The sequence below is a fragment of the Centruroides sculpturatus genome, unplaced genomic scaffold (genome assembly GCF_000671375.1).
Source record: "Centruroides sculpturatus isolate CEXI.00-Female unplaced genomic scaffold, Cexi_2.0 scaffold81, whole genome shotgun sequence".
Lineage (NCBI taxonomy): Eukaryota > Metazoa > Arthropoda > Arachnida > Scorpiones > Buthidae > Centruroides > Centruroides sculpturatus.
Genome location: NW_019384371.1, coordinates 1151357 through 1176970, shown reverse-complemented (window position 1 = coordinate 1176970; position 25614 = coordinate 1151357). Strand labels below are relative to the sequence as shown.

The following is a 25614-nucleotide window of genomic DNA, read 5'->3' as shown; positions in this document are numbered from 1 at the left end:
AAAAATCATAAAGAAGACAGAAAAGCAATCAACATTAAACAGATTCTTTAACCCCCACAAACAGAAAAAACATGACTAATAAAAATGCAAGACCATGTATATATGTATTTTTATTATTACATATAAATAAATGTAGTAAGAAAGTACATATTTTTATTTTTGGGGGTCTCCAGAACGAATTAATCAAATTCCCATAGAAACCTATGGTAAATCGATAATCAGTTAATGAACAATTTGGATAGCGAACAAAGTCTTGGAATGGATTATGTTCGTTAACTGATCACCCACTGTATTCTATATTTTTGCTCAGGGATTGTAGTATTTCTAGACCAGTGGTTCTTAACCTTTTCACAAAAGTGGTTCTTCACCTTTTCAGAATCACAAAACATTTACAATTTTACAAGATTTTTGCAGAACACAGTTGTAAAATAAAACAGTATGTATATTTTTTATATTGCATAATATATTAAAAATCATGTACATAACTGTTTACATAGCAGTAAATAGAAAATAACAATAATTTTATGTAAATGAATTTAAATAAAAAGAAAATTGTCACAATTTTTTAGTGGGATATTTGAACTAGATAACTTTTGCAAATATTTTCGATATCTGGTCTTGTGTGTGAAACAGCTACTCTCATTTTCTCTTTTATATTTGTCAGCCTTTCATGTTTCTTTGTCTTAATATTCATTAATGTTGAAAAACCAAGCTCACATAAGTACAATGTTAAAAATTGTAATAAAATTTTAATCACTTTTTAAAAAATAGTTTTAAAATTGATTTGAACAAAAATCCAAAATTCTTCAAGTATCATTTTGAAAAATTTTGTTTGAGAGTATGATCCACTGACAATGTAATAAATTCTTCCTCTTGTAACGAAAACTCATAATTTGATGCAGTGACTGAAGAAAATTGATTATATATCCAATCATAATATTTGATATTCAATTGTGAAAGTATTCCACAATTTTTTCTTCTAATAATGCTAAATGTGTTATAATAGGAATTATTTCATTGATATTTTTATTTTGGACTGAAGGAAACATGTCTACTGTCCTTTTTGAATTACGTGCATTCTCCAAAGTAATATTTTTTAAAAAAATGCTGACAGCTTGTCAATGGATGTTAGAATATTTTCATTTTTATCTTGCATACCAGTATTTGCATTATTTAATTCATTGAAGATATCAACTAAATATGCCATTTGTATATTGCAAATATCATTTGTAAGAAAAGTTTTAAAAATATTGTTCCCTTTGTTTTGAAAAAAACATTGACAATTCATACTAAGTTCCAAAATTCGGTCTAGCACTTTGCAATAACCACCTTATCTCAGTATGTAAAAGTAAAGATTCATGTTGAGCTTCTATACATGTACAAAGTTTTTTAAATAGGTGTGTTTATAAGGATTGCAATTTGATGCAGTTTACCATATTTACAATTTGGTCTAATATGGATTTTAATGTCTTAGGTTTTAATGTTTAATGTCTTTGAGATAAGTGATTCTCAGTGTAAAAAATAGTGTGTAGATATAAAATTACTTTTGCAAAGAAGAAAAATTCTAATAAATCGTTTAATAGAACCAACTAGTCAAGGAACACCATTGGTACAGATTCCTACACACAAGTTATGTCAAATTTATCTAAATATGACAAAATGGAGTAAAAATATCCTGTACTGTTGGGCATTCAGTAAGTTGTCTGCAGCATAAAAATTGATTCACTATTTTTTTTCATCAATGAAATGAACAAATCCTAGTATGTGAGCTATACTGCTGATTTCAGTAGACTTGTCAATTTGTAAAGCAAAATATTGTTCTGAAAGCTTATTAGTAACTGTTTTCTCAATATCATCTGACATATGTATAATTCTGTTTTTTATTGTGTTGTCCAAATTAGGAATTTTCATAATTTCTTTTTTTTTTTTTGGCATCATCACCAAACATAATTTGAACTATTTAAAAACATGCTGATAAAATCAGACACTCTGCTATGGTGTGTGGTTTTAAATTTTTAGTAATTATTTTGGCAACTTTATACAATGCAATTTGTGCTTTATTAGATATTGTTTCTGATTTTTAAAAATTTTTTTCCTTGATTAATTTTATTATTCAACAATCTTTGAAAATAATTCTTGTATTTGGAGTGGAGGCTAGTGTGTTTAGATGTAAAATGCAAGTTTAATTTTGCTGGTACCATTGCACTATTACAAAGCTTTTCCCCACAAACCATGCAAAGGAAATTTGACATTCATTTTAATCAATATAAGTAAACCCAAAATTTAAATTATCACTGGAATATTGTCTATTGACATTTTTTTATTTTGTTCTCCCTATTGTGAGTATCATTATTGATATTGCTTGTACTTGCACTATCAGTGCCAGAATCATATTTTTGTTTTAGAAATTTGTCCATTTTGCAGTTTTGAATAATTATTTTTTAACTCTTTGTAGGGAAATTAGAGTTATTTAAATTTCTAAGAACAATTTGTCGCAAATGAACTTCTATCTACAATTACAAAACAACGCATTTTATGACACTGACAATGTGTCTAAAAAGTTGAACTTACTTGAAGAAAAACAAAAATAGTAACTTTTTTTAGCAAGAAACACATCTGTATATTTCAGTTGTGGTCATTCAACTGTTTTCACACAGGCTCTTCATACATGCGAAAGCAGATTTGGTTCATGTTCTAACAGAAATCCATTACAAAAATTGATAAAAGCCAACATAAGTACCTAAGTATAAGTAAAGATGATAAAACTAAAAACAATAACTTTTGATTTTCGTTATTATTTTTTTTCCGTCTCAATAACCATTTCAATTTTTTTACCAATTTTCAAATTTTGGCAGAACTTTTTCTCCAAGTTCACAAAGCACCAGTGTTCCATAAAACACCAGTTAAGAACCACTGTTCTAGACAAAAAAAAAAGTAAAAAATATTCTTCTGCAGAAAAAAATTTAAATATTTACATGTATTTATAAAATCCCTTCTGCTACAAGACATTATTCTTGAATCATAAACCAAATAAACAATGTTTTTTAAATCTTTTGGTGGTTACAGTTTGTTCTCAATGAACAGGTGTATATTAAGATATATTAAGAGGAATTTATTTGTAATAAAACTAGTGAAAAGAACAAAGAAATGTTTCAAGTGACAGAAAAATTTTCATGTTTAGTTTCAAACATTATTAATAAGCATTAAAATAAAATAATTTTAAATAAATAGAAAAATAAAATATTTATATTTTTTAGCATGTGCATAGAACAATCATAAAAAAATGGCACAATCTTTTATTAAAGAGGTTGTTTAAAAAAAAAAAAAAGTGAAATATCTCTGGTGGCTGGAGTTTGCCGAGAACAAATTGTAACCACCAAAAGATTAAAAAAGCATTTTTAATTTGAATCATATTTCAAGAATATTTGGTCTAATAGCTAAATCTTGTGTTCTGTTTCAAAAGTCCAATCTGAGAAAAGAACTAATAAAAATTTGATTTTTCTTATCCAATTTCTTACAAATAATAATAAATGTCTACTTAGGAGTATTAAATAGGGAGTAAAAAAATAAATGCTAATTACTATTAGTAAATATAAACAATAAGCTTACCTGTCCACATTATATTGATTCCAGGTAGTAATTTATTACCAATGGTATTTAAATATTCAGAATTTTGAACGTTAGGAACTGCTCTGGCAGCACAATATTCTGCAATATTAAAATTTTATTTCATGCATGTTTTTACTAAGGCATAATTATTAACTGATGCACTAATATCTAGTTGCATTACAAAATAACATTACCAATCTGGTTATCATTAACATCAAATATTAATAATCTGAAAATAAATATTAGTTATAATTTGACTAAGTTACATAATTCAATCATAATATTTAACATAATGCTTAAAATAAAAACTTAATTAACTAAATTAAAATGTAATTATTTTATAGAATTCAGTTGCATTTTGACTATAAAAAGTTGGTATAAAAGTTTGACTATCAAACTAAAATGAGAATTTTAAAATATAGACTATAAATATTAATACTCTCTTTTAATGTCTATTTAAAGCTTGTATTTATTTAAAAAGTTCTAGTAAAATGGATCTCCAAGATACACAATTTAGATAGGCATACAAAAATATGCACTGCACAAACACTGTCAGCAAAAAGCTTAAACTATACTAATAATCAAATGATAGAGCTGGATGAATTATTGGGCTAGACATGGATAAATTAAATATACAGATATTATGTGGTACATCATATAGTAAGAAGTTGCAGATTTGAGTTCTGCTCCAGATTGATATTTTTCTTCCAGAACAGTCCAAACTGATTCATTTACAGTAGAGCATCATTTATCTGAAAGTCGGTTATCCGAAAGCCTTCCAGTCGGCAAATTTAATTTTCGCTAGTGCTGTGGCGCTGCAATCTTTGGCTATATCTTGGGCTACTCCAATATTTTTTTTGTTGGTGTGGGTGTTTTAGCTGGCAGCACTGGCACTTATGTGGTGTTTTTCTGAGGACTGTGTGTTGTGCTGAATCAAATGTTTTTAATAGTAGATCAACTTCTAAAGTATATTTTTTTTGCTTTTTATATTTTTCAATATATTTATTTTGTTTGTACAAAATAAAAAAATAATTTTTAACGATACAATAGCCACGATTATTGTTTTAAAAAGTTTTTGTTAGGCTTAACATCGACGAAAATTCTACGCAAAGAGACACACAACGGAGAAAAATTTCAACATCGGATAGGTTAATATATTTTTTCATACATAATCGGTTATCCGAACAACCCCAGCCCACAATTAATTCGGATAAACAATGCTCTACTGTATTTCTAATTAATAAATTTAATATAAGGTGATGCCATAACTATCCATCTTTATCCCAAACTTTGTATATCTGTATGATTAATTTGGCAAGTTTTAGTCTGATACTTAATCTGGCTCTATGATTACATTATTGTTTTACTTTCATTTGAATCAAGTTCCTGATACATTTGTTGAAAACATGTCTTCAGCTAACAAAGTTTTATTTTTTATTCGGTTTTTGAAGAGAATAGAAATAAAGATATAAAAGCTAAAAGATTTCAAAAGAAACATTAAAAAAAATAGTACATATGCCCATGTATAAGTATACTTATAATAAGCCTTAAAAGATCCTTCAAAATTAAGAGTTAATTTATACAGAAAGTATAAAATGGAAATCTTTATCACAGTGATCAACAAGCAGTTGTTTTGCACCACTGCAATTCCAGAAATCTACAACTAACATTTCCAAGTAAAGTAATGTTTGATGTAGAGATTAAAATATCAACTTATTTAATGTAGAGATTAATATAATAACAATTCAGTATAAATGAATACTATAACACAGCTATTTTTGACAGCTGATGCATGCACTAATTATATCATTCATGTAAACGGGAAAGCATAAGAAAAAAATTCAGCAACAAGTTGTATAACTTTCTGGGCAAAAACATTTTAAATTGTGTGTGGTGCCATCTGTTATATTTCATTAAAAAACCTTTTTATATTATTAATTATTACAAAATGACAGAAAGCTTAATTTTGAGGGTAGGGATGAGTTTTATAAAAAAATTGTAAATGCTAATAATAAGTAAAATCTTAATTATGTCTGCCTACCCAAAATATGACACAGGACACCCTCTATTTCTCCACCCCCTTAATTTTTAACCACCAAAATTTAATAACATCAATCCCCTCCACGCAAAATGTCAGAAATTTTCAACAAAAGGCACAGGAATTATTAAGCTTCAAAGAGAGTGACCAAAATTGTGCCACACACACACACTAACATCCATACATACAGAAAAACTTCAACTTTTTTTTTTTTACATCTCTTGATGTTTCAAGATCCTGGGTCCAAAAATGTAAAAATCTTGGAGGGATCAATTTTTGACTGACTGCCACACTTTCCCTCTGTTATATATACAGTTGGAAAAGTAAAGCACACTAGTGCTCTACTATCATGATATGCTATTTATTAATATTTTATTGGCAATATTGATTTTAACTTTAAATGTACCAGTGAATCATTAAACATGATTCACAACAGAGTTCTTACTAAGATTTTTAGCAATAGTTATGTTCTGTATAGGTCCTGTTGCCTACACCTATTTTTGTATGAGCTATATAATATATTGAAGATATTATGGTTAGTGTTTTGATAATAGAGATGAGGCCTTATTATGTTTTTTTGCCATATGCTACGATGTATCATAATCATATTCAGTTCATATGTTTGGGGTTGACTTGTACAATGGGTATGTGTTTAAACTAAATTTTGAATTAAAAATTTTGATGTAACTTAGACCAAGTCAACTTACATACAAATGTATGTGGTACGTATTTGAGAAACAAAATATATTCTGATTGAATTGTATAAAATAAATTGTAAATGTCAAAATTCCACATGCTAGTATTTATCATATTCTTACCTGTTGGACAAAAAAGAAATTTTGGTTGAGAAAGATGCTGATAAATTTCATTGGCAACCGAAACTTGAGCTTGAGCAAATGACTGAAACACTTCCTTATCAGTTTCACTGATTTCTGGTTCAATATCATCAAATAAAAGGGCAAAGGCAGAACATCCAAATTGTGATACCTATATTAAAATATTAAGTTTTAGAAATAATTGTATTTTATTTTTATTTAATACAGTAAATCAGACTTTGTATGAATTTGTAGATATGTGCATATGAGTTTTGACTTACAACTAACATTGTCATCTATTAAAAGCCCATTTTGAACACACTGTATAATAATACTTTACAATAACAAAAGGAAACTTTGAGAAAATAATAAAATAAAAAAATAAATGAATAAATAAATAAAAATTTATTTTCTGAAAGCTTTTTTTTTATAAATAGAAGTTATTTAAGTAAAAATAAGTTTACATGGCCAACGATTATTTAATATCAATATACAGTAGACCCCCTATAATTACGATTCCTATAAAAGTGCGAAAAAATTGCGACGGTATCTGTAAAAAAAAGGTTAAAAAAACTTCTATAATTACGTGAAACGTCATCAGGCAGCCGAACTATTTTCCGCCNGCTAACTATCGTCTGTACAGTATGCAAATTAGGTACCGTAAGTCTAATACAGTACTGTAATTTTATACATTTCTTGTGAAAGAAACATTTCTTATTCAACGGCGATTAAAATTATTTATATTAATGATGTCTCCAAAGTTCAATGAAGTTTTCGCAGAAAAATAAGTTGTTAGAAATCAGCCGCTGTTTGCTGAGCTGTTCCGCGACTCCGTAAGCACTCGGTGACTCCGTGAGCACTCGGTAAGTAATCCTACAATTTTTTGTTTATAGCGTAGTTTATACGGATTATTTCCAAAAAATTATACGTATTTTGGAAATGTTGAGTTGGATTAGTCTAGAATCGATTAATTTTATGGAAGAAAACCTTTCAATCAGCCACAGTCCGTAAACTTCACACGTGTCGGGCTGTGATTGGAAGGACTCGTAAGAAATCGGATTCCTAAAGAATGGAACGTATCTATGATCTTATAGGGGGTCGACTGTACTAAAAATAAATACAACTTTTACAAAGAAAAATTTCTTTGTTTCAGTCATTTCTTTCGTTGTTCGCACCATCAGCAGTTCATAAAAATCACAAATACTCACGGAGACGACCTTCCTTTTTAGGCTACTGCCTCCGTAGTTAAAATGTAAAAAATGATAAAAGCATCCTCTGGTGCTCTTGCCACAATCACATAATACATAGAAGTTATTTAGTTTTGAACAAAAAATGGCACATTTAAACTGGAACTAAATAATTAACTAACTGACACCTAAATGCAAAATCCAGCACATAATAAACAAAGAAAGTTTAATGTTCAAACGTTTTCAATTGTCTTTTAGAGGCCCTCATCAGGAATGAATACACAAAAAACAGTTCTATCCTTTGAAAATTCCTAACTTTCGAACTTCACTGCATTTCAATTTTTAAACATTTAAATGATATTCGATACAGAAATCAATCATGGACTCGCCAATTTCCGTTTGTCTTGTGTAACTTGATTCGTAGCCATTTTGCACATTGACAGGTAGCTGTATTATTAAATTCATTGAAACAATATTCAAATACATAATATGTATAGTTATATTTGCGACTTTCTAGAGCAATGCTTTTCAACCTTTTTTGTGTCACAGTACACTTGAATTGTAATAAAAAAAAATTGTATTTTTCATTATTTATTTATTAACACAAAGCAATTTCTGATAAGTAGATAATAATTAAAATTCTTATAAAGTTTTATTTATTTTTTTGGTTTATTATAATTGAACATATAATGAGAAACCTGATCTAAAAAAAGCAATTAACATTATGACTTAATTTGTATTTAAAAGTGGCATGATAATAGCCTTTGGAAACCTGCACAATGTCCTGCTATTTCTAAGTTATAAATATATGTAGTTCAAATTATTTTATTATATACAAGTATAGATACATTTTTCATTTAAATAAAATTTCATTTTTAATGAAATAACCCAGTGTTATGCATATATAATTTTCCTTATGAACATGTATTTTTTTGTACATTATGCATATGTTTATTTATTATAACAATGAAAACTTGTATAATCAAATTTAAAGAAGTTTTATATTTGACATGTACACATTGTTCTTTGGGCTTCTTTCAAAAACAATTTATTTAAAAAAATTTATTTAATAACCTTCAAAAATTTTCACAGCAAACCAGCTGAAAACCACTGCTCTAGAGTAATAAAGTTTTACTACCCTGACCTTGAAAGACAACTTATCCCTCTCCAATTATAAACAAACTCATTCCATAAAACCTGAAATAATTTATAGCGAAGTGAAATTTCATGTGTGTTTAATTGATTTATCTATTAGACAAGTTATAAAAAGTTAATAAGTTATAAAAAAGACAAAATATAAAATTAAAGATATAATTGTAGTTTCTGATATGATGATGATAATTTCAAATTTTGGAATAAAAACTGGGATATGTAAGACACCACGCAATGCAACTGAAGCAGTCAACCTTACAAGACTACTGCAGAGTTAAAATGTGGATAATAGAGCCAATTTTTGGCTCTAAAAGGCATAACCTTGTTAATTGGTCTGCATGCACAACATGCAATGCATGAAAGATATTTAAGTGGGTAAGTTGAGGTTACCTATTGAAAATCATTTTATTTAGCCTATATCAATTTAATATTCAACCAAAAGTTGTATAAAGTTATTTTTAGTAACAATTTAAATTTAATTAATTAACTTACCTGTTCCAGTTTGCGCTTTAGACTGGCAAGTTCTTTTGAATTTGAATAGCCTATATCTAATCCTGGAGATAGTGCATAATAAAATGTAATTCCATTTTCTTTTGCAGATTGTATAAGACTAGTAAGATGTTCTAAATAATAAAGCAAAAGTACAAATTAAATATTCTCATTTAAAATAATTAGAGTTTATATAATAAAACCTATTCACTATCACCACCATAAAATTATACACATGATCATAAATTCTCTATTATTATTATATGTACTGTACAATAAGCAACAAAAAATTAGCCACATCTAAAAAATTAATACATTTTCAAAAATAATAAAAACAAGAATTTTGCACAATAGGCTTTTAAAATGAGAAGCAGAAAAACTTATTTCACAAAATTAAAAAATGTTATCTTGCAAATTGCAAATAACAAATTATCATCAAAATCAAGAACAAAAAATTAGCTGCAGGACCAATTTTTCAGTTATATTTTGTTGGTTTACTTTGATTTTTTTTATTACTTCAAAAAGTCTGTTTGACATGCCAAGATCTAAAGTCCTGTATTTCTAGATGAGGAACATTTTTTCCAAGTGTTTATGATTTTAAGTTCAGTCACTGTGCTATATTCAAGTTAAACAGCATATACTAATATTTCCAAACATCCTCTAAGGAATTTAAATCCTATGAGGGGGCAGATTGTTTCATTACTTCTATCCTTTTGTCCTTGAGAAACTCCTTCACTATCTGAGCCATATGAACAAGGATATTATCATGCTGAAAAATCCATTCATTTCCTTGCCATAATATGCCCAAAATGTGGAAATTTTAAATTGCAATTTGCACTGTATGCTATTGCTCCCCAAACCATCTCTGAACCATCACCTTGCCGCCTTTTGAATAAATTGGCTCTTTTTTTGTGGAGATTGTGAAAACAATATGTATATAACATTCCTATCATATTGTTGTGTTTTGTGTACATCCAGACAGTTCTGTAGAAAGATTTTGTTTCCTGTGTTTATTGAAAACAACATTGCATTAGTGATTTTTTGTATTTCTATTATGATAAAGCATTTAAGTTTTCATCTAAAGTGTAAATCTACTTAAAAGACAGTATATATGATTATAAAGTTTTTAATTCAACACAGAAGGAGACTTGTTAGGAGAAGCAGGTCCCTCCCAGCAAAACAACACAATTTGAATCTGTGAATGATGCAGTTTATCTAGGTGAATTTTCACAGCAGTGTAAAGAAAATCAATGATTTCTGTGCTGTATCCAGGACAGACTGCTTGAAATGTTGTTTGAAGCCTTAAGTTTCCAAGAAAAAAAATCCAGTAACAAGCTGCTTAAATTTCCTGGCAACATGTAAAACTACATGTGGCACCCCATATGTTATGATATTTTATTTATAAATATTTTTAATTATTATAAAATGGCAAAAACCTTAATTTTGAGGACAGAACGGGTTTTATAGAAATAATTGTAAATGCTAACAACAAAGAAAATTGTTAAGTAAGTCAGACCCTACCTGAGATATGACACAACCTCCCTTTATATTCCGGTATATATTTGTTAGAAGATGCAGTTAGATAAACAATAAATAATTTTTTTTGCTGTTTTCAATTAATAGGCCATACAGTAGTTTAAAATATAAATATAATAGGTCTACCTATGATATGATACATAGACCTTTAACCATTAAAATTTAATAGCATCAATTCCCTAATACACATACCTCCCTGAAAATTTCAGAAACTTTTGACAAAAAGCACAGGCATTATTAAGTTTCAAAAAGGGTGAACAAACCCATGTCCCCCCACAGTAACATCCATACATACAGGAAAAAACACCCCAATTTTTTTTTTTTTTTGCATTTCTTAATGTTTGGAGGTCCTGAGTCCAAAACAATGTAGAAATCTTGGGGAGGGTCATTTCTTGACTGATTACCATACCTTCCCTCTGATGCACGTAACAGCTGAGAAAGTAAAATTATTGTGTAAATAAAGTGAGTTTTTTTCAGATGTTTAAATAATAATCTTTATGTATGAAAAATGAGTTCTCTTACATCTAATTCCTTTTGAAAATTGTCAATGCATGCTGCTGGAACAGCTATAATAGGACCCACTTCCCAAGTGTTTCCAAAAATTGGCCTCTGAAAATTGTGTGTTCAGCTTATAAGTTTTTGGAAGTTTCATGTCTCTGATCATTAATAGCCAAGTGGATAAGATGCTAGGCAAATGTAATTCAAACCTTCGAAGTTTTATACTACACTTAAGTAAATTTCCAAGAAAATGCCTAAAGGCTCTAAACTTTGCGGCACCCCAGTTGAAAAACACTGACCTAGTGTCTTATCCACTCAGCTATTGCAACTTAGAAATGTGAAATTTCAAAAGACTTATAAATAAACATTCAATTTTCAGAGGCCCTTTTTTTTTTAAAAAAATGCTTGAGAAGTGAGTCCATTTATTTGGACAAGGAGTTGTTTGTGTTTAAGGCTACATGCTCACTGAGTTTCGTTCGATGTCTAGCCCTCTCCTTGTTTCAAATGTCTAGCCCTCTCCTTGTTTCAATAGAAATCATTTTTGAATAATTTTTTAATGAATAATTCCAAATAAAACATTTGATCACAATGTTTAAACAGTATTTGACATTCTGTCATGTCAAAATTTTTGTTTAAGTCTACTGAAAAAAAATCAAAGTGAGAAAAAGTCATTCCAAAAAATTCCCTAAAATTTCTGTCAATCAATAAAAAATCCCTAATCTGGAAACACTGGGTGACATAGCACAAAAACTGCCTTCAGTTCTCAACATCAGTTCTACTTTTCCACCCAAACTTGCTGTGTGACAGACATCACAACATTGCAAGTTCTATGGTGCATGGAACTTCTATTGCTCAATAGCTAGACATTCTGCTGCTTTTCATGAAGTGTGCTTTGTGATTCAATTTCATGCTGAATATAGTACACTAGGGTTTTTATTGCCACTTGCTATTGCCATATGTTTATCACCAGTTTAATAAAAATATTGCCAAGTGACAATTTTACATCAAGACCTCTAATTACAGACTGAAATTTTTCTTCATTGAACAATAGTAAATGATGCTATTTGTGTAAAAACAAAAACTTCTGTGCATTCTACTTTGTATAAAGATTTACTTGGATGTGGCAAATTTTTCATTACATCTAAAATTGTGAAAATTAAAGTTTCTTGTTGAAATAAATAATAATTATGAAAAAAAAAATTGTTTCAATAAAGCACTGCTTTTTTACCAAATATCTATCAGATTTTATGACAAAAAAATAAAACACTTTATAAATATTCTTAGTCACACTTATTTAAATAAATAAAACTGATATTGTTAATAAAATCTACTGTTTAAGATATTTAACAAAGCATTGCTAGTAATATCTTATAAAATTTATTAACAGTGTATATAATTTACATGAACAATCTGTATGATTTATAATAATTTAGTTAAATTTATTTATATAAATTTGAAAACAAAAAGAAAACAACAGTCAGAACAATATAAAAATACTTCTAAAAAGGTACATTTATAATTCTGATAAAAATGTCTATGATCAAATCTTTTCAAAAATTGTTATAGTACTTACTATGTTATAATTAAAAAAGCATGCAAACTATTATAATAATACTGCATTTTCAGGGAATGACCAGCATGCTGCATATAAACGAGAAAGACCAGCATGCTAGAAACCTTGGGGTTACTGGCATGCAGGTTAAACTGTGACTAAAATATAAAATTAATCAGATCTAACAAAACTAGTTGTTAATTAAATGTTAACAACAAAATTCTTCCCAGTACAATAAAATAATAACATTGTAATTTGACTGACTTAAATCAGGAAGAGAATTTTCATTTACAAAACAATAGAACAATTAACAATTTATTGATGGTGGTGGTGGTTAATGTGAGCTACACTAACCAATTACCCCAACCTTAAAAATAAGATATTCCTCTCAAATTTCACACAATGTGGATGTTAGTCTGTGTAAGCTGAGATAATTTTCAGCAACTTTCTTAAATTTAATATGTTTATTTTTGTATTATTGAATCAAACAACAATAAAACACACACACACAAAAAAAAAGCATTTTTGGAACTCCTAGAGTATTTTATATCCTTAGAAAGACGACAAAATGAAGAAATTAAACATATAATCATAGTTTTTGATGTAATGCTGACAGTTTCCTAGTTTTAGAATAAAAACTTGTTCATTTTTTTCATGTGCTCTCTAGAGAGGGATGTATAACCTCACTTAAATCAGAATGCCAGTCATTCCATGAAAATATATTTAATTTGTTAAAATTGATACTGTAAGCTTTTACAACTAAAGTATTGGGGCAAGCAATGTTGGATGGGGGGTCTAAGCATCTTGAAAGAACAGCAGTTACACCGGGAGGGTCACTATTTTCTTTGTCTTAACACGGAAGGAGTTGGATCCTCCTGTAAGATCACGGTGTGTGATTGATTGAGGAATTCTGTGGTCCTGCATAGAAAGCGGCTAAGTGCCATTCCTATTTCCTGCACTGTAAGACATATGCATGATGTTATGCAAATTTAAATTAATATTTTAAATTTTGTGTTATGTTCTAAATGGCTAACACCATTCTTGTTCTCTATACAGTAAAGTGCATGTGCAACACTGTTACACGTATTTTAAATATTTCTTTATTTTTAAACTTATGTTCTAAGAGGCTAATATCATTTTTGTTCCAATTTTAAATCTTGTTTGAAAACCTATTTCATTCCAGTTCTGCCTGAAGATAACATTTATAAATATGTTGAAAGCACTTGCAGGATATTAAAACGTTTTTAAAAATGTTCTTTAATGCCTTTTTATGTGAATTTTTCTCTTAAATCAACTAAAGTATTTTCTACAATGTTTGATAACGATAAAAACAATTATAACATTTGATGGCAATCAAACATAACACTTTATATAAAGATTTAGCAGTCTTACAAAGCATTGTATTCTCATGTTTTTGAAACAAACATGACAAAAAACATACTAATTTTCATATCGATTTAATTTTCCATAAGTATAGAATCATATTTCAACAAACAGTATAAATTTTAAAACATTATAAAATCTAAATTTTATTAAAAAGATTAATATTTAAGAGTAATGAAGATTTTCTTCTTTTTAACAATATTATATTCAGAAAAATTATAAATGTAAATCTCTATAAATATATTTTGTTTATTGAAAAATTAATGTATTAATTACCAGCTTCTTCAACTGTATATAATTCTCTCCAATAAGCTCTATGTTTGAAATCATCTTTAGGAGCATACATATATGTGTTCAAACCAAGTTTCTTCATCCTAGAATATTAAAATAACTTAAAATAAGCAAACTCCTTGTAATTCAAAAATAATGCTCAAATTTTCATAAAAATAATTTGAACTTTTCATAGACTAAATTTTTTTTATAAACTTTATAAATTTTATAACAGAGTATAACTCTTTTAATATCTTATCAAATGCATCTACAATTCACGGGTATACAGTTTAAAAAATTTTAGTCATTCCACATAACTCTACTTCATACTGTTTTAAACATTTATACTTTAGAGCAAAGTCATTACATTCAAGATAAATTAATTAAACATAGTTTTAAATAAATGTATAAAAGCTTGATTTTTATTTTGTACATAATTGTTTACTCAAAATAATTTTTCATAAAATAACATTCTTTCATAGGCTCACTTTCAGCAAAGAAAGAGATGAATAAACTGGCAAGAGCTTGCTCATCTTTCTCAACACTCAAAACAGGACTTTAAAGGGATCAGGAAGGAAGTCTGATAACTTTCAATTATACTATGATATACATACATGTAAAATTATGAGCTCTCACAAAGGACTAGTCATTATGAGCCCTACTTGGGACACCTATTAGCCCACTTAGGGACACTAACCATGCAAACACTCTTAAATACATAACCTTCTTGGCCTCTTTGTGATCTCTGAGTGGTAAGGGGCCTAAAACCACAAAAAAAAAAAACACTATGATATAAAATTTAAACAACAAATGCTTAAAAGGAGTAATTTTGTTGAATTTTGATAAATTTCTTTATTAAAACAGTATTTAAATTTAAAAAAACACCAAGACCAGTTTCACACCAGTCCAGTGGCAGGTATTCCATTGGTCTTTTGGTTGGTTTGTTGGAGTTTATTGGTGCAAGAGCCATACAGACTATTTTGGGCCATGACACATGGTATAGTTTTTACATGAAATAAATGAATAAATAAGTACATGTACAAAATGTAATGATTTGACTATCAGAACAACAATGACAAAATATTCTGGAAACTATATTACAATAAATAAACATAATCAAATCTCTCTGTGAAAATTAATGACTTTCAGAAAGTTCAGTGCCTTGTCAAGATTTGGCCTGTGACCCAAAATTCTTGACAAGCTTCCATTTCCAAAATGACTTGTGTGAGCATCCTCAAATTCAAGGCATTCGCACAGTATGTGTTTAACACTTACAGTACAGTTGCAATAGTGGCATACTGGCTGATCATCACTCTTCAAAAGATACCGATGAATCAGCCAAGTATATCCAATCCTCAGGCAGGTGAGGATTACTTCAGTTCTCCTTTCATAAACCTCACTGTGTCGAATTTTCTATCAAAGGTTTGATCTCATGTTAGTTTATTGTGAACTTGTGCATTCCACACATTTTGCCATTTATCTGCTACTTGTTTTTTAAGGACTAGCTTCAAGTCACTTCCTTCAATAGGCATTGAATGCTGTAAAGGACTTGCTGACTTTACAGCTGTGAGTACTTGTTCATTCCCTCTTATATCTATATGGCCTGTGGGACCCAACAAAATTTTAGCAAGAAATTACTCACAAAAGGACAACAATTCTGTTTATAAATTTAATCATATGGAGTGAGAACTAGGTTCAGATGAGATCAAAGCCTGAAGTGCACTAACTGAGTCAGTATAAATAACGCAGCAATGATGACCTTTTCTACTTATATACTTTGAGGCTAAGCAGGATTTTAACCCTATTTAGGTGGATTTCAGGATCAAAGTGCAAGCCATGCCTTTGGCAAAAGTGAATGCACACGGTCTTCTCCATGTTAAAGGTAAAACAATTGGTCTTGGACTAAATAAAATGTTACTAGACTGACAGATTTGAAAGTCATCCACATACAGAATGTTTTTCACACTGGAAGGGAGAGAGTTAGCTATGCTATTAATTTTAATTAGGAACAGACACACATTCAAAACAGAACCTTGAGGAACACCTTCTTGTGTGAAAAGCCTCGATAACATGATGCCCATCCTAACTTGGAATCTTGGATTCTGTAAAAGTTTTTTTTTTTTTTTTTTTTATAAAAGTTGGCAAATTACCCTGAAGTCTAAATTGGTGCAGCTCACGGTGTATTCTGTATTGCTAGCAGCAATCATAGGCCTTCTCTATATAAAAGAACACAGACACTATGTAAGGAACCAAGTCCGAGCGTTATTTTTATTTACTTTTACTTTGCTTTTATTATATTTTTGTTTGGGGCTTATGTTTAGTTAGGACTAAGGTTTCCTCACCCGTCACCTTTTAAAGTTAAAAACAGAAGATAAAACCAACTCACTGACGAAAAAAGAAAGCGCCATAGCTAGCACTCGCGTGCACGCCCAAGCGGCAGATAGTAAGCCCGCACTGAAAGGGGGGAAAGACCCCACAGACTTTTAGGAACTTGTTAAACCTTAAAGGAAACATCCTGATAATTGTNATTTTGTACTGCAGTTTGAGATCTACCAAGTTTTGAAGCAATTTTTCGAGTTGGCCATCCTTTTCCCTTAAAGAAATAGATTTTTCATATTTCACTTTCAGTTAGGGTTATTCCCCTTGGCATTTTTGTCACTTTTTTAGTTTGAATTCTCAGACTCACCCAAAATGTTACACATACTAATTTACATTACTATTACAGTTGAATGGATTGTTCCATTCAACTGTAATAATCAGTTTTCACCCTTGAGTTTATAAATTGTTTACAACAAAAAATTGTAACAATTAAAATTTTTGATTGTTTATTAAAATGATGCAATACAAAGACTTGTTTATTTCATTATAAATTCGTAACACTAATTAAAATTATTAGATATAGCAACAATGAACTGTGGATGAAAAGAAATTAAAACACAGAGAAATTTCACTTGAGTTTATAATTTCTTTACAGACTGTACCTAAGTTAAGGATTGCTTTTGTCGGAATTCCAAGGGGAACAGTTCTAAGTTAGAATTAGATTGAGTTTTTGTCGGGTTGACTGTGGATTTGATTTTATTGAATAAATTTGTTGATTTGTTGTACATATTGTAAATAGTTATTTCTAGATCTTTATTAAACATTTTATTGATTTTTGACTAACTTTGTCCTTAATTTACTTTGGTGCAAGCGAAAAGTCCAGGCCTGGCAAACAATAAACGCGAACCCGCGTAAAGTATCCATTAGGTAACGGCTCTTTCTGATACAAGCATTGTTGTAGAGCGATCCGATAAAATAATAGTACTTTACAACTAAGTGCTATTGTCGAACAAATGCTTCACATATAGATGTTCCAAGGTTTACTAAATTGTCCACGGGACTTCTGTTCCTACAAAATCCACTCTAATGTGGTGAAAAATAATCATTTTTCTCCAAGAGAAACATCAGATGATTCTCTCAAAGAGTTTACAGAGACAACTTGTCAGAGAGATTGGTCTGTAGTTAGAGGGATTCTTGAAAGTCTTTGCCTGGCTTGGGAATGAAAATAATATAATCAACAGCCTCCAAGAGTCAGGAAAAGCATGCTCTGTCCATATTCTGTTAAACAGATTCAGAAGATTACTATGGGAATTGTTTGATAGATTTTTAATCATGCTGTAGTGGATTTTATCCAGGCCTAAAGCAGTATTCCCCAAGAAACAGATAACTGTATGTAGTTCTATCCTGGTGAATGGCACATTGTATTCTTCATTAGATATTAGATGAGGAATGAAAATTTAAACATTGTTTTTCTGTTTGATCTTTATAAACTTAAAAATTTCTGGAAACATTATATTGTTAGATGAAGAGGAAAAAGTTTCACCTAACAAATGAGCAATACCTTGTATATCAATGATTATTGTGCCATTATTTTCCAGCATGGACAAAGACTGAGAGGTATATTTCCCATTAATTTTATGGATTTTATTCCAGACTGCTTTTGAGCTGGTGGAAGATGTTTACTAGATACACACTTCCTCAAGATTCCCTTTGGCTTTGTCTCCTTATTCTTCTGGCATTGGCCTTTTTTGAAATGCAAATAAATAGCTAGCAGTAGTGTATCTTCTGAAAATCCCCCCCTTGCTTTCTTTTGTTGTTTGTATGATGCCTTGCAATTCTGGTTCCACCATGTTTTGGATATCTGAATGATGTTTTCCCAATTGTACTGACAGCTGTCTGGATAATACTGGAAGTGACAGCTTCAACTGCATCACTGATATAGGGAATGTTAACTAAATCATCTGAGATGTTGGCTAACAAAGAGAATTTGGCCCAATTAGCTTTATCAAGTTTCCAGCTGGTGGACGAGCTGTTTCACAGCTTTGCCGTCCTATGTATTTTAAAAATACAGTAGAGCATCGTTTATCCAAATCAATTGGGGACTGGGGTGGTTCGGATAACTTATTTTTCGAATAACGAATCATGTACGAAAAAATATATTAATTTATCCCATGTTGAAATTTCTCTCCGTTGCATGTCGCTTTGCGTTGAATTTTCGTCGATGTTAAGCCTAACGAAGACTATTGTATCATTAAAAATTATTTTTTTATTTTGTACAAACAAAATAAATTTATTGAAAAATATAAAAACAATAAAAAATTATACTTCAGATGTTAATTTAGTATCAAAAACGTAAAATATTTGAGTAGCCCGAGAAATAGCCGAAGATTGCAGCGCCACAGCACTAGCGAAAATTTAAATTTGCTGACTGGAATGCTTTCGGATAACCAGCTTTCGGATAAACGACGCTCTACTGTATTGGGAAGTGGTCACTGGAAAGTAGATAAGATCCAATCTCCCAGGAGAATGCTGAGAACAAGTTAGGGGTTCCCAATGACAAATAAATTGTAGTGAATGTTCTTGTTGGGGCATGAAAGTGTCAGTTCTCCAGTATTGAATAGACACAGTTGCTGATTACCTACAAATCTTTACAATTAACATCAAGACTGCCCCACATAGGGTTGTGGCCATTGAAGTCTTCTCCAAGTAAGAGGAAAGGGGTAGGCAGCTGATCAACCAAAGCATCCAATTCATCCTGGTTGATTCTGATATCTGGTGGCAGATATATAGAAAAAATTGTGACAGTCATTCCAAGTGAAATTCTGACTGCCACTGCTTGTAAGTCTGTTCTTATTTGTATAGGCAAGGATGTGATTTGAAACCAGTACAGTCAAGGCTGGTCTGAATATCTGATTTGTCTTCAGACATCAGATTAATCTCAGGTATCATATGATGTGACAAGATATCACACCTCCACTGGCACGGTTGTGGGTATCATCATCCTTGTGACAGAGATTAAATCCTTTTAAAAAGATTCTTTCTCCAGGTTTTAGATATGTTTCCTGGAGTGCCACACAGAGGTATGGGACAGATGATGTTAGGTGTTTAATGTCAGAGAAGTTGCAGAAACCATGACAGTTCCATTGAATTATTTTATGGTCCATTATGTGTTTGAGGCCGCATTTTTTGTGAAAGTATCCCTCTTTAATTTCACAGGTGGTTTTTCTTTTTGAGGTTGATTGTGTCATCTCCATATTAGTCTCTTCATCATAGGTTGAGCTTCTGATTTTTTTTGAAGATTCAGAGAAAGCTGCTTTTACTTTTTGTTTGTTAAGTGAGTTCTTATTTGCCTTTTTAGAACCTACAATTTTGGTTATTGCCCTGTCTTAGATAGAGGTGTTTTTGTCCTTGTATTCTCCTTTTCTGCTGTTTGTTTAGATGGAATCAGTAAACATTTATCATGGTGAGTGAGAGATTCATTTGGAAAAACAGAAATATCTGTTTGAACCCCATGTCTTTGTGAATTTCAAAACAGCAGCAAATGTATTCTGTTTTGTTGGTGCACTTGAAGTGACCATACGACAAGCCTCTGGATAAGGTATATTGTTAACAGTTTTCACTGATTGAATTTCTCTTTCTTGTTGCCATGCAGGGCATTTCTAGGAGTAGGCAGAGTGAGTGTCTTTGCAATTCACATAGCATAGGGTACCTGTACATTCAGTACTCTCATGAAGTTTGGTTCCACACTATGTGCATACTTTTTCCTCAGCAGAATGCTTGTGAATGTCCAAACCACTGACATTTGAAGCAACATAGCAGATTTGGAATGTATGGGCAAACTGGACAACAGTGATATCCTGCCACAACAGAAGATGGCACTGTTGGTTTATTAAGAGTCAAAATTAGATGCTTAGTTGGTATCAACTTGCCATCTTGATGAATGGAGATACATTGAACAGCAGTGACACCTTGATCTGAAAGGTTGGTCTGAATATTTGATTTGTCTTCAGACATCAGATTGATCTCAGATGTCAATGACGTGATGAGTAAACTTCCGTGTGGTGTGACAGTAATTCCAATGTCTCCAGAGTTTTTATTTTATTTTTTTGTTGAAAGGGGTTAGAGGGCTGTCCACAAATAGCGGCGGACTTATGCCCTGTTGGAAGAAGGAAAGAAGAAGTTAGGATAGGAAGAAAAGATGGAAGAGGAAACAAAGTGAGATAGAATAGTGGGAAGAGAAGAGCAATCAGTGGGCCCCCTTGGGACCCCACGGGCGTCTGCATCGGGTTAACTATCAAATCCAAACATACTTATTTACAGATTGGCAATAATCATTTCTGCCAAAACAAAATTTGCCCGAAGNTAGATAGAGGTTTTTCTCCAGTTGCATGCACTACTAAGTAGGCTGGCTGATGGAAATCTTTTCATTTGTTGTTGTTGACTTGTCTGGACCTTTTTATGTTTTTTGAATCCATGATTAAGAAATAATTATTCAGCTCCTAATGACCCTGTCCACTATGGAGTCCGACAAGGGGATGCTGTTACATGGAGGACATCCATAGACCATCACACCAGTTTCCCAGGAGCTACATGTATATCCTCACATAATGCAATCAGGAAGAGCACATCTTGTCTGACGTGACAAAACTGTCAAGCAGGGACATCTGCACGGTCTGCATCAATAAGTTGACCCTCCAGGCCAAGGTTAGAGACCAGCCAATTGACTCAAATGGGGCCGGATTTGAGCCTCCTGTTATATGAAGTTAGGCCAAAGCAGTGTGTCATCCCTCAACTATTAGGATTTCTCTTTCCATCATACAGGTCACCACACATGTGAAACACATGGATGGGCGTTCAGTTCCCAGGAGAAATACTATCTTATAGGAGAAATACTATCTCTGGGAGGTCCCCTTACCACACAGACAGAAACCCACATCAAGGGGTCTGTTGGTCTTTTACTTGCATACATCTCTGACTAGCAGCTTGTTTAAATATCATGTTCAATTGTGTTTGTTATACCCACTGAAAGGTCACAACGAGTTCCATAAACCTTGTCATGTCTTGTGCCAGATATTTGGCACCAAACACCAGACTATGTTGAGATTTTGCCTGACTATCTTTGATTGGATATCTGGTGTCTGGTTGCCAGACAAACATGAAAAACTCCACTATAAAAAATGATACACTTTGTAATTGGACATCTGTCAACAGACAGTCTTATCTGATATGTGTAAAACAGTGCTAAGACACGAGCTCAAAGTTTAACTTTGAACTACGTGTAGCACCATCTGCTATAAATTTTATTAAAAAATAATTTTTATTAGTAATTATTATAAATAAGATTAATTTCAAGGTCAGATATGATTTTTAAAAATTTTATATGACAATACTGAGTTAATTTTCATTAAGTCCGATCCTAAGTGAGATATGACGCATGATCATTTGTCTACAATCTCAAGGTGTAAGCTTGGGTTTTGGATCTGTTTTGAATTTTGGTACATCCTTGCCATGTCTTTTTGATAAATAATCACCAACAGTAGATTTTGGATTTATATATACTGCAATTTCTCTTATTGACTTGTCTTGTGATTTATAGGCATCAATCTGCCCTTTTCCATAATCAGATAAATTCTTTGTTCTATCCATTTTAGAACTTTGAACAACAAAGAATTTGTATTACAATTAGATATGTAAGCTAATTTGCATATTTCAATTTTGAAACTAAACAATATTCTATTTAAGTCATGAAATGAGTGCCTGTCCAGATAAATATGTAACAGTTTTTTTGTACAAAATTTTCAAAAATATTATTTTCAATGACAAAATGTTAATGTTTGATTAAAATTCTTATTTTGCAGTGTGGAAACATGTAAATCCATGTTATTTTTAATAAACATTTGTCACTCAATGCAGCAAATTTGGGTTTAATTTTAATTTTTTCGTGTCCATATAAATTTGAAACACACCTTAGAACAGATCTGGAAAGATTTATTGAAAGCATCCAAAAGTATCCATGTATCTATGATAAGAGGTATCCTGATTATAAGAATGGATGCCTAAAACAAGCAATATGGACAGCCTTAGGAAAATCCTTCAATTCAGATCAGTATATAATAAAAAAAAAGCTAAGCATATAAGTACAAAAGCCCACCAGTGGCCAAGCGGTCTTCTGTACCCTGAACACTGAGAGTTAGGTTGTGGGTTCATGCCTCGCTCAGATGAGCTGGCCACATGGAGTTTTCCAGGTTCTCTCTATGTCTGTAATGCCTAAATAGAGGCCAGTTTCCCTTAAAAAGACCTCCTGAAAGGTATCCCCTCCCAGGCAGATTGCCCAAGTGTTGCCATAACCAAACAAAAACATATAAGTACAGTATAGTATCTTAATAATATGATAATAAAAGTTAATATATGAAAGTAAGGATATTATTTTTACCACATTTGTAATTATAGTACAGAAAAATTCACAGAATATAATCAGTTTTAATTTAATATATCACATATACATTTATAATGTTGATAGTACAGTCACTGTAAAAACTTCTGATAGTGGAGCTGGACTTCCACCACAATCTAAATGCAAACAAACAGATCACATGATTAAAAGTATTTACAACGAGGGTTTTTACACTCATTTTTATGTTAGCGGAGTGTTGGTCTTAGTCATAAAGTAAAAACAATAAATTATATTTATTTATTTTTATACTTAATTTACATAATTAGAGAGTAGACACTTGCAAATCAAATTATGGAGATGACTTTCTCAGCAATTCAGAGGAATTTCTTAATAGTTACTTCCCTGTTAAATCTAAGTATCATACCATACACACAAGGCATCTTCAAACATGTATTAAGAAAGACATAAGCACAAGTTTGCATATGTATGCTACTGTACAAAATTCTCTTTGCTAAGACATACTCAGATTGAAAGTTTCTTAAATACAGTATTTTAAATTTTACACAAATATGTTAGTTTAATTCATGTAAAATGAATTTCTACATTACAAAATTTAAAAAAATGAAGAAACAAAGTAATGTCATCTTTATTTTTGATTTCATTAATTATTGTAATTATTAGTTTTAATGTTAGTATAAAACATTAGGCTAACTGCCTACCTTTAAAAAAATTATTTTACATTAATTATTAATAGTTACACATAATTATAATCCAAATAATGATTTAAAATGTTTTGGCATAACTCTACTAATTCACTATCACCATTTGACATTATTATTACTTAATTTGTAACATTAATGTCAAATGTGTTTTGTAACAGTAATGTGTACCAATGAATCTTTATGAAATGCAATAAAGTAGACTCATAGGTAAGCTCATAGTATAATATCAATCAGCATATTTTAAAATTTAAATATTTGTAACTTTAAAAATGCTGTTAAACGAAATTATAAATTTGACAGAACTCCAAATAATTTAATATGGATAAAATTTATTTTTGAAATACAGTAGCCTCTTGTTATATTGCACTTGTTGGGAAATAAAGAAACTATGATATATCCAGCAGCGTGATATAACAAGGGACTACTTATTTTATTTCTTTCCAAACCTCTCACATTTATCCTTCAGACATCCAGTTTGAGAGCAGATATTAATGAACAAGTGTAAAAATAAGAAGCAAAATGCAAAAAATTATAAATGATTGTAATTTAAATAGTACTATTTATCATTTTTCAATTTTCATTATAATTTTGATTGTGTAAGAAAAAAAGAGATAATTTCCAAATACATTTTCTTCCAGTTATTAATATTTTGTAAAATTCAGCAAATTTATTAAGCAGAATTAAAGAAATTTGTCAGAGTTGCCATGTTTTTTTCGCTGTAGTCCAGTCCAACTCCCACACCGTGTCTCTCTGTACCTTATTGCCAACTGTAGCAAACTATCAGCAAGATAGCAAGTTTTTTTGAGGACTGTAGCAGCAAACTGCTGTGTCCAAATAAGCCAAAAATAGAAATTTTCTCATTTTTATATATCCACATGAAAATACAATATACAAATCTTGTTTACCATATTTCAGTTCTTCTTTATACTTTTCAAATTTATAACTATTTTTTCTATTAAGTTAACATTACTTTCTTGTGCACTCTGTTGAAGTTTTTAATTTGTAAGAATGTTACCATCTTCATACCTTGTGAAGATTTAATTGATTTAATTGTAATTGTTTAACTGTTTTTGTTAAATAAATTTTTACTTTGAATAATTATATATTTTTTTATTGCTCGATTAAGTGGCAAAATAGCTATCGACCTTTAAAAATTTTGATACAAAAAAAAAAATGACCTTTTTATAAATGTAGCAACCTTTCATTTCAAACAGTCAGTAACGTAGCTCCCATCTCCATAGGATCTGGTAACTGTTAGTTATTCTGATATATTGTAGTAGAGATTTGAATTAGGGTTTCTGAAACGGGATTCCGGGATCCCGGTTGTTTTTTTAACCCGGGAAATATCCCGGGAAATCCCGCAAATTTCTTAAAAATTCACTTTTTTTCTTATTTTGTGTTAAGGTTGAGGAGTTTTGCAAATAGAAAGCATAATTAACTCATTCACTGCCAGAATACATTTGTATTTATTAATTTTAAACCTACCTATTAGTTTTTTTAAATTTTTGCTCGTTATAGCATGTCACAAATGGTCAATAATCAATATATAGCTTATTTGTGGCATGACTATAAAAATTCTTTACTTGTCGGAACCTGTAATATCTGGAATAATTGTGCTTACGCTGTCTTGAGTTTTAACCATGCCCAGTA

General features: G+C 30.5%; 1 protein-coding gene across 1 annotated transcript in view; it reads right to left on the bottom strand.

Annotated features, from left to right (window-relative positions):
• The window catches only part of LOC111615007 (protein O-GlcNAcase-like), a 47482-nt gene that overhangs the window by 13680 nt on the left and 8188 nt on the right, over positions 1 to 25614 (bottom strand). The window contains exons 3-6 of the mRNA XM_023356385.1: positions 14536 to 14633; positions 9294 to 9424; positions 6466 to 6634; positions 3610 to 3708 (exon numbers count right to left, since the gene is read on the bottom strand). Of these exons, the coding sequence (XP_023212153.1) occupies positions 3610 to 3708; positions 6466 to 6634; positions 9294 to 9424; positions 14536 to 14633 (497 nt within the window). The remainder of the gene's footprint in view (positions 1 to 3609; positions 3709 to 6465; positions 6635 to 9293; positions 9425 to 14535; positions 14634 to 25614) is intronic.